This window comes from Lactuca sativa, chromosome 1, assembly GCF_002870075.4.
Source record: "Lactuca sativa cultivar Salinas chromosome 1, Lsat_Salinas_v11, whole genome shotgun sequence".
Lineage (NCBI taxonomy): Eukaryota > Viridiplantae > Streptophyta > Magnoliopsida > Asterales > Asteraceae > Lactuca > Lactuca sativa.
In genome coordinates, this window is record NC_056623.2 from 77,202,842 (window position 1) to 77,214,019 (window position 11,178).

The 11,178-nt window shown below is 35.1% G+C and overlaps 1 protein-coding gene across 1 annotated transcript; it reads right to left on the reverse strand.

Moving 5' to 3' along the window:
- Window positions 1–7,982: 7,982 nt before the first annotated feature.
- LOC111886033 (uncharacterized) lies at window positions 7,983–10,889 on the reverse strand. The gene is made up of 9 exons (XM_023882273.3): window positions 10,452–10,889; window positions 10,185–10,371; window positions 9,949–10,082; window positions 9,700–9,812; window positions 9,367–9,604; window positions 8,792–8,947; window positions 8,637–8,716; window positions 8,398–8,447; window positions 7,983–8,292 (listed from the first exon to the last, which is right to left on the reverse strand). Exons 1-9 carry the CDS (start codon window positions 10,836–10,838, stop codon window positions 8,156–8,158), a joined length of 1,482 nt encoding a protein of 493 aa, XP_023738041.1. The 5' UTR covers window positions 10,839–10,889; the 3' UTR covers window positions 7,983–8,155.
- Between the last annotated feature and the right edge of the window lie 289 nt (window positions 10,890–11,178).

The following is an 11,178-nucleotide window of genomic DNA, read 5'->3' on the forward strand; positions in this document are numbered from 1 at the left end:
TAACATTCAACAAGAAGAGTCCATATTCTATGATGGGGTCAATGTGATGACGATACAACTCCTTGATTCTCAAGGACCACTTACAAAGAAAAATCTGGGTGAAGTCAAGGAATTAGTTGAAGAATTTGCAAAACATTCTCGCGAATACCACAATCCAAGGAATGAAAGCATGAAAGGAGTTGGGGTGCACAAAATGAAGAGATGGCTGCTGTGATGGCAGTGCTTAACACTATGGATAGAAGATTGACCCAAATGGACCAATCAATTCATACAATTCAAGTTGGTAGCGAGAGATGTAGTGGCCCACATTTGACAAAAGATTGCAACTTGGATGAATATGGAAACAAGAAAGCTCAAGTTTGCTACTCAAGTGAGGACAAGTATGATGAAGATGAGGAAACCAAAGAAAGAGTGGTTACCTTACGATGAATGCACGAAGCAAAAGGAAGAAAAATATAGACAAACTGGCAGAGGATTCTACCAAAGAGAGCAACCACTAGCTAAGAAGAAATCAAAATTAGAGACCATGTTGATGAAATTTATGGAAGCTTTGGAAAAAAGGCATGATGCTACTGGCACTGCAATGGAAGAACAAAGAACTATAATGAAGAATCATCACGCAATGATGATGGATCAACATGCATTAATAAAAAATCAGCAAGCCTCCATCAATAACCTTAAAGTACAACTTGGTCAACTTACCACTTTGGTTAATGAGAAGATGTTCCCGAAAAATCCTGAAAAGAAGACCCAATCTCACGTAATGGCCATAGATATTGAAAAAGAGGCAATTTCTAAGTTCTTAGAAGCCTTAGAAGTGGAGCTACAACAGCCCGATCCAAAGGCAAAGAAGCCGAAACTCGAAAACAAAGAATTTGCTGGAATACCCAGTTCACGTCATGAGCCCGCTATGCTCACGTCGTGGGCTCGGTCTGAATAAAAGAAATCAGTATCTGTTCCAGCTTATAAACTGCCTTTTCCATTCACGTCTAGAGATAATCTCAATCCACTAGAGAGAGAACATCTAGAGTTTATCAAGCAATTGAAGGGTATTCCTATTAATACTCCTTTTATTGATTCACTTGCAAAAGTTCCAGAATATGCTAATTTCCTCCAAGATTTAATAGATACTCGACATGAATTGGAAAAGAGTTCTAAGGTAATTCTAAGTGAACAAAGCTCAAGGGCTGTGTTGGGAGAGATACCTAAGAAAATGGGAGATCCTGGACGCCTCACTCTTCCATGTGAGTTTGGTAATAAGTTGAAGACATATTCTTTAGCCGATTCTAGGGCTAGCATTAATTTGATGCCTTTCTCGTTTTATCAAAAGTTAAATATTCAGAAAATGAAGGGTACTAAAATGACAATTCACATGGCAAACCGTTCAGTGACCCACCCAAGAGGGATAGTAGAAGACATCCTAGTTAAAATTGGGAAATTCGTTTTCCCAGTTGATTTTGTGGTGTTGGACATGAAAGAAGATCCTGATGTTCCAATTACTCTTGGTCGCCCGTTACTTAACACTACTAGAGCTCTGGTTGATATACGCGAGTCCAAGCTCGCCTTGAGAGTTGGGGATGAAAAGGAAATTTTTGGAATAGAAGATGGTTTCCAAAGGAGTGATGCTCAAGAAGAGGTTTTCAACATTGATGAAGAAAATGAACTTGAACAATTAGAGAAGCTCATGGAAGAAGAAATCAAAACAATTCAACAAGTTAAAAGAACAAAATCGAGAGCATCTATTCCATTTTAGTTGAAGTCATTGCCTACACAAATCCAACTTCTTGGGTAAGCAAGGAAGATGATGAGATTTCGAGTGATGAAGAGGAGGTTACTTCAAAAGTAACAAGTCCAGTGGTGAAAGAAGAGGATACTATGGAGCTTAAAAATGATGAAGAATTGAAGATTCAAGGGATCAAATGCAAGCTCAATGGAAACGAAGTCAAGGCTAAAAAGGAGAATTCTAAAAAGGCATATATTCATCGAGTGCAAGCTTACAAGAGGCATTTCAAGGAACAAAAGATCCAAGTGGTGGGCTCTTCTGACAATTCAACGTAGGAGGCATGGAGTCCGGCTCATGACTCCATCAAAAAGAAGCGCTTCTCGGGAGGCAACCTAAGTTTGGTTTGCATTTTCTTTTCTTTTCTTTCTAGTTTTTGAGTTTTTGATTAGGAAAGCTATCAAGTCATCATCTAAATACTGTCAAGTGGTAAAAATTAGCTGTGGGATATTTTAGAAATAAGTGGTAAACAATTAGCAAAAACAAAAAAAAATTCATTATCTAAAAATTATAGGGTCCAGACTTGGTTCACGTCGTGGTAAACCTCACCACGTCGTGGCTATAGATAAATTATGGGGTCAATCCAGTACTGATGACCATTAAGATGGACCCGTAATTGATTTTTGACCCAAAAGAATTCCACGACGTGGCCTTTAAAAAGTCACGGGGGACCAGATCATAAACCCTTTGACCAAAAGTTATTCCCCATTTGTTTACTGTCACACGAATGGAAGCAAGAGCCCTACAACCGATTTTTTTCCATTTTTTCTTCCAAATCTCTTGCATTCTCTTGTCCTTTCACTCAATCTGGTATGTATTTCATGCTATAATAGTTGCTGTTTATCCCGATTTTATGCATTTAGTTGGTTAGGGTTTCTCTAGAATTTAAAATGTCCCAAATTGGTTCTATTGGTTAGTATTTTCACTTTGAATACCCTTAGATTAGAAAAAGGAACAAACCCCAAGTGCAAAACTTGTTTGTTTTCAACTCTTTTATGCTCGATCTTAATTCACGTCACGACTGCGAACCACGACGTGGCGTGGAAAACCACGACGTGGTTCCTGGGTAAATAGAATTCTACTTCGTTTTTTTTATGATTTGGGTGTTTTGTTTGCTTGGTTTAATTTTATTTCCAGGTATGGCACCTAGAAGGTCTGTTCAACAGGACAATGATCCGATTGATGTGGAGAGTATTCATCGGCTATATCGCTTTCCGCAACACATTTCACGGGCCTTATTGACGACATATCAGAACCATTTGGGATGGTTATACAATAGGAAGTTTGCTATAGCTCTGATTGTTGATTGGGGATGGCTTGGCGGTGTTGGAATGGTGGTTGAATTGGAACGCTATTGGACGAAAGTGTATGAGGGGAACCATTTTTCCTTTACTTGCCATAGGTGGAGGAACTTGTTTGCAATCCAATAACCCGTGTATCGGGAATTATCAGTGGAGTTTTTCTCTACTGTGAGCTTTGAAGAACACACCATTGACTTTGATTATAACCGGACACTAGTTTTCCGGTTGGGCGGGGTGTATCGGGAATGTAGTCTCCGGGAATTTGCTTGGCACATGAGGATCTATACGGAAGTAGAGACTCAATCTCCGCTCTTTGTTTCATTTTTACTTGGTTGCGTTCGGGATTTTATGCCTGGTACTTTTGATGCCTAATTTTGGCCGACTATCGCCAATCACGAGTACAATTCTCGTGATTCAAGTAAAGCACAAATTCGGAACCCGGTGCATCGTTTTCTTCACCGCTTATCACTTTTTCTATCAATCACAAACACCATGGTGATAAGGTTTCCTTACAAGATTTTTTCTTTTTGTGGAGTATTATTACTCTCGGGGTATGTTGTGATCTTGCTTACATGCTCGGAAGATTTATGGGAAAGAAAACGACCAGTTCACGACAAGGAAGTCCGATTACAGGTGGACATTTGGTCACCCGTCTTGCCCGATCATATGGGATTTTGTCTCACGAGTTTGTGCGGAATCTTACCCGTTTTCTGGACAATGATTTAACTATTCAGTTTTTGGGGGTTATACGAGTGGTGGTCGATGTCGGGGGAGGCTATGTTATACCCTTGGAAGATGGAGAGCAAGAGATGGAACAACCCGAGCAACCTCCTGCAAGAAGACGAAGAAATGTTAGAGCCCGGGGAGAAGTTGAGAGAGGTCGTGCTGCTAAACAACATGAGGAAGGAATGCTCACTGACCCATTTCAAAGCCGAGTGGGGTTCTATTTGGATAATCTCCGTAGTGAGATGAATTACAACATGTAAATGTTGGAGGCCATGTTTTCTCACATGGGTGTAGTTCGACCACCTGCCATGCCGCCGCAGTGCCCGTACATACCTACTTGGGAGGACTTTGGATGCCAAGGGGGGATGGAGAAGGACCTAGTGGAGTACAAGGACATGGCGATGATGATTGACTTTCTTATTCTTAGGTTTTATTTAGTTTTTATTTGGTTTTGTTTTGTGAACTTATTTTGGTTTGTAAGACTTTGTTTATTATGTTACTTTTATTTTCTTTTGGTTGTGTGATTACAGCTTGCTAAGGAGTTTTGGGAAGGAGTAAAGTTGAGTCGTGAGTTGTGTTCGTTTAGACAAGTATCATTAGAGTCTAAGAAGTCAAGAGTCGCGACCCACAATTCGACATAAGTGTGGGGTGCGCTAAAAAAAGAGAGGATAGAGTCTGGAAGTGTGTTTACATACTGAATTAGAAGAGTCTTAACCCATTAAGATATTGGTCAAAGTACAAGGTTCAAGAAGAAGTGGGATATTAATATTTTCTGAAGGCCCAGTTTTCACGACATGGCACCCTTTTCCACGTCGTGGTTTGGTATAAATAAGAAATTCTGCACACGTTTTTTTACGACACCACGACGTGGTACTCTACATCACGACGTGGTTTTGAAAATTTATCCATTTACAGACCATTGGGCGTTTTACCTTAAGGCTTTCCACGCATCTTCTTGGGATCATTATAAAGACCGTTATGGCTCGTTTCCTCCACCATATACTGTGGCGTATGCTTTCCCACATTCTTCTACACATTTGCATCACTCTTATTGAAGATTGGAAGTTTCGATTTGTTGATTAATGGTTCATGTACTTCTCTATCAAGCTCAAGTCCAAGTTCATATTTTAAAGAGGTTCATATTTGAAATGCACATTTTATCCGCACTTTTGGAGTTTCGTTCACACCGCTATCCCTGGGGAGTCTGTTCCTTTTTCTCCCTTCTCTTAATTTTGATTTATTTATGCATACAATGAGGGCATTGTATGAAATAATTGTGGGTAGGGGGTAGAAAAAGTGAATTGTCAGCTAATTTGGTAAATTTTAAATTTTTTACTAATTGGATCTAGTAGTAATAATTTGAACTGTTGTTGCCAGTGTTATATGGGATGATCCAATAAAAGCTCAAATGTTTAGTTGAGCCAATATACGTTATAGTGCATTTGTGGCTTCCCTTATTTTAGTGAAATCATGGAACAAAAACATAACTCCGCTTAGTTTGAGGAATACAATATGTTTAGCAGCCTAAACCAGAAATCTATCCAGGAAAGCTGTTTCTTAACCAATAAAGGTTGAAGTTAAGCGCCCCTGCTTAAGCATGTAGGGTTTGGAGTGAAAAAAAAAAGTGATTTATACATGTAAAAAAAAAAAGAAGAGAGAAATTACCGAAAAGTGGAAACTAGAGAATTTTTGGAGCTGTCAAGATTGAAGATCAAAAGATCAAAATTCTTAAGAATCAAAAGTTGAAGATGCCAAAAATCATAAAAGAAGTGAGTTAAAAAAAAGTTAAAGATCAAATATCAAGCAAAGTGAAGAATTCAAGATCTTCAAGTCGTGGTATCTAAAGTTGTAATTCTCTAGTTTATGTATGCTTGGGTAGCTTTACAAAAATACTTTGAGGTTAAGTAGGATTTCTGGGGATGGATTCGGAGGGTTGCATAAAATGAGCATTGTTCGGAAGAAGTGGGTGATTGTTTATGAAGATTGTGAGTATTTAAAGTATGGGGGGTTATTTAGGAAAAAAAATAGACACAAATGCATGCGTTGAGGTCTTGGCATAATGGTTGAGCTGGAGTTGGACTGTTCTATGTGATGTTAGTAATAAAGGTTTAAGTTTAAATAAGTAGATTTGCTTGAGGGCAAGCAAAGCCTAAGTGTGGGGTATTTTGATATTGCCATATTTATACATAGTTTTAGGCAATATTGATCTACATTTTTATTAATATTTTGGTTATTTGCACAAAATCATGGTACTTATAAGGATAAAATGTTATTTGCAGCCAAAATAAAGCATTTTCGAAGAGAGGGACCAGAAGTGACAATATATGGAACATTGGAGACTTGTACTACAAACAATGAAGAAATTCACGGATTCAACCGAAATCACGACGTGGAGCCTCCTGCCACAACGTGGTCACGATCTTTCCAGAAGATAGGTATGCGAAGAAAGAGTCCTTGGCGAATACATATAACTTACGGATCACGTCGTGACACGCTTGTCACGACGTGGCATGTGAAAATTTAGATAATATAAATACTCTTGGCCATTACGACTTGAGGGACTTTTGGCTGGAGAAAGAGGTTCCAGAAGGCTATTTTTAGCAGAAGAAAGGTCCTGGAAAAAGGGTTTCAACACTAAAAGAGTGAAGGTCCATAATTTAGTTTACTTATTTGATACTTAAGAACATGTTTCCTTATACTTTGATTTGTGTTAGTGTGTTAGTTGTTATGATGAGCAGCTGAATCAAGCTACTCTTGTTTAGCTAGATGAAGCTTCTAACTTATGAATAGCTTAATTTTATATGGATTTATTTAGTTGGTAAATTGCTTGTGTTTGATTTATAGTTACCTAGAATGCTTGCGTTTGTTTCTTTAGTTGCTTAATTTCATGTTCATTGTAGCTTAGTGACCATTAACTGCATGAACTTGTTTACCTAATGATTTAGTGAACATTAAATTGTTAGAGCTAGGATTGACCAATCTTAGTTAGTAATTAAAGTAAATAAATTTAGTTGTGCTAGAGAACGTAGATTATGACTATAATTGTGTTTGCATAATAAATCTTACATAGCATATTCATAATCATAATTGGTTTTGTTTAATTGTGTATGACCATACATAGTTTTACATGAATTAATTAGTTATTGGTAAAGTTAGACTTAAATTACTAATATAATTAAAACCAACTTGATAATCCATAATTATTAGCTGGCCATAAGGACAAAGTGGATTCGAACTAAACAATAGTGTTTTTACTTATTGATTGAATTTGAGTTAAGTTCGTCTGATCTTGTAAAATCAGATAAAACCCTTTTTAAACTTGTTAATAATTAGGTTAATTTGATAGCAAGTAGATTAATTAGTAACACCGTTCCCTGTGATCGATAACCGACTTATCCAAGCTATACTATAATCTTACTAGATACACTGTCTATAGGTGCATAATTAGTCTAAGTTTGTTATGTTATAAATATTAAAATTAGTGGGTATTTTTGTGCACATCAAAACTCCTAATTTGGTTTTTAAAATTCAAAAACCGAATACTATATATATATATATATATATATATATATATATATATATATATATATATATATATATATATATATATATATATATATATATTATTTGTGGATAAATTTTTAAAGATATCACATGACATCATTAGAACGATACTTTAAAAAGATACATTTAACAATTTTTTTTTATTAGATACTATAGATATAGATATTGAGTTAATTGTTTTTTGGTATCATTGATATTATTTTGTTTCTTTGTTTTTTCTTAAGAAACGATTACTAGTTAGAATATACATAATAGTGAGTTCAATGAGAAAGTTGAATGAAAAGACAAGTCTAGTTGTCATTAAATAGATCAAATTCTATTATAATAAGATATTGCATTCACATTCAATGAATTTGAAGTTCAATGGTCATTGAACCCTTCAATAAAAAAAAATGAATGTATTCTAATTTTACATACATACTATAAATTAGCTTTTTAATTTTTTATTGAACATTGTATAGTTGAATGTACCGGGAAAAAATTGATTAAGTTATATATAATATAGAAAAATGATGTGACAATTTATTGAAGTATATGAAGTTAAATGGATGCCCTAATTAACCAAAAAAAAAGTCTAAGCGAAACTGTGTGGTCTTAACCTAGAGCAATGATCAAGCATAAAGTAACTGTTTCATATTATCAATTTATGACACATAAAAAACGACAATCAAAGTGGAGTAATTAAAGTAGATAAAGCTTTCACTAATAACATAGGAGTATAAGTTTTCTTAACTACTCTCCAATGACTTGTTTCCATAAGCATTCATAAACGCTATGATATATGTCATTGCTTCAATACACGAAGACTATGATAGTATTTTCCAAACCATCTTTTGATGATCTGTACTTCCTCTTGTCGCTGTTTAACCAACCATTCGGGATCACCTTCTTTTGAGCTTAATATGTCCAAGCAATGTGAACCTGCGTGCAAATTAAGCAAATAAAAAACACTTAAGAACTATTTCCAAATGGTTAATTAGGAGTAAATATCGAGTCATTATCAGTGCATATTGCTTCAAAACATACCGTTGGTTGTTTTTACAGCAAGGATAGAATCTGATATATCTTCCAATACCCTGAAGGCGTAAAAGAGAAGATAACATTGTGATGATTTGTATTCAAAAGCATGTGTATTTATTTATTTTTTGATTTTTTCCTAAATCTTTTCCATTATCCTTTTTCAGCATGCATATATATGTCATAATTCGTTTCCATTATTACATTTTAATTCTAAGCACAAGTGTTCATTTTCATTGTATACATACCCTGCACTGCTATACGGATCTCTTAAACCATTCGAGAAGATGATGTTACTTGCAAACTTGCTAAGCACCAGTCTTATATCCTGCAATTAAAGTAATTAAACCATAAATATAACATCTAGAAATTAAATAAGAAATTAAAGAAGTACTACACGTACATGTCCACCATAATAAGTTGTTGCCCAATGAGCTCGAGGTGTAACTCCATACAACTTTTTACAATTGTTGATGAATTCTTGTAGATCATAAGGCGAGCTTGGGAACATGCTAACTTTACTAGTTATACCAATGGGCATCACCATCTCGCTACAAGTCTAAATATACTTGAACAAATTAATAATCCAATAAAATAACCATAACAAATAAAGGGTATGAAAGTAAATACAATAGGGTCTTCTATGAGGACCATTTTGCAAATATTTTACAATGGTGGAAATATTGTATGATGACTCTTAAGTGGTTGCATAAAAAAGATGAGCAATATGTTAAGAAGATTCTCAATGCATAAAAGTTTGTGTGCTTTATTACTACTTTTGCACTCTAGATATATATAGGTTTTTGGTATACCAAACTAACTTTAATTATTCAATTCAAGTCAAATTCGAAAACAATTATTCTATTTGAATTAATATATACACTACTTGAGTCCTTCATTTTTAAAAAACGTAATCCACGAGCTTTTGTTGTTTTTGTGATTCGATTACTATAGAATCCAATATGTGAAATTACTTACTTGCCACTGCCATCCAATAGATGTTTCACTAACTTGCTGTGTCATATTATAACAAGGTTTATTTTGATACGCAACGATGCCGGCATATACACGATCAAGAATATCAATGGTCTTGCTTGCTCGATCAATGCCTTGACAAATTTGGGTCGTCGGATACTTAGGTGGAGCATTGTATTGAGCTGCACTCGCATACGTGGAATCTAAGAAGTTCGTGAGGTCCACTGGATCCTTTAATGGCCTTAACAAATATGTGAAAAATGATTTAAATTAAACTAAAATTCATGCATTCTATTATAATTAAATAAAAAAAACAAAAAACTACTTGATACTTACGAACAAGTTTTAAATTTTTGGCTAAGAATCGCAAGCCCATTTGGTTTTGAAGCAACTTTTTCGATCTCGTCCCATGATTTTCTTATTGTCGTGTAACAATTTTCGCTTACTTCCTGTATAGATAATCAATTTTCAGTTTAATTAACATTCAATTCTGTAAAAGATATTTATTTAAAAAACAATCAATCTTTTACCAAATAGATGGTATTCTTTAAAAGATATGTATTCAAAAGACAATCAATATTTTACCCTGAAATCATTGGTAACAACTGAATAATATCCATCTTCAGGAGTAATATTATCAAAGTAAAGAATAGGAGCCGATGAAGCTAGAGCTCCAAGCGCTATATGCGGATACTTTAGACGAAACCATGAAGCAAGCACTAAAATTTCAGTTTAATAAATAGTTAATTAGATAAATAATTGTGTTTAAGGGTCTAATAAATGTAAAAAGAATTCATTTTGTTCAAGGTTAGATGACTTACTTCCACCATAAGAGCCTCCCATAACGATGATAGGAGAATTATGCGCATGCAACTTTTTCTTGAGATGTTCAAGTACTTCTGCATAATCTGCCAATGCTTGAGCCGAATTGAAATACCCACGCAAATTCTTGTTTTTTACCGATTTCTCCATTGACCCGACTGGATTCGATTGTCCATAAAACCGATGCTGTAATAGAAAGAAAAGAAACGAAAATTATGATACGTTGTAATCTCTTGCTTTTAGCTCATCAAACCCTAAATACATACCTCTATATACACAATAAGAGCCTTGAAACGTGGGGCGTTTTCAGGAAGAAATCCGAGGATCTTGATGTCACCATCTATGGCGCCTTCGGCTCCAAGATAAGCAAAAATCGGTGCATTGTTATGTGCACCACCCCACCATTTAGAGTTGATAACATAGCGTTGTGGGAAAGTGGTGTAACTTTCTGGCTTGTAATTGAAATGGTCGAGTGTTTGGTTGTAGAAAAACGTTTCTAAGTCGCTAGAAACAGTTGCCAAGTTATCGATGTTTAGATCTCTTAAACGTGGGTCGATAGGGCTAAGTTTTGGAGTCTTGTTGGGTGCACCCATGGTTTCTGTGGTGAAGGTGGTGGCAACAAAGAAGAGAAGCCATTGGAGTAGAACTCTCATTCTTTGAATCTCCCGGAGAGTTGGGGTATGACTTGGAATGAAGAATTAACATCAAGGAATTCTAGTATTTATATGGGTATATTTTAATTTTAATTAATTTATAAAAAGTTATAGTTTTATTTGGATCGATAAGCCTGGAATTCATAATAGTATTTGCTAGTTTATACTCGAATTTGTATGTTTGCTTTGGATTTTTAATTTTATATTGATTGTTTATTTGGTTTCAATTAAAAAAAATATTATTATCGTCTGTTAAGGTTCAAATTTTGGATAATACTAAAGATAGGTTAATTTGTTATTTAGTTCGTTGAGAGAAATTAGGATCAAAATAAATAAATTA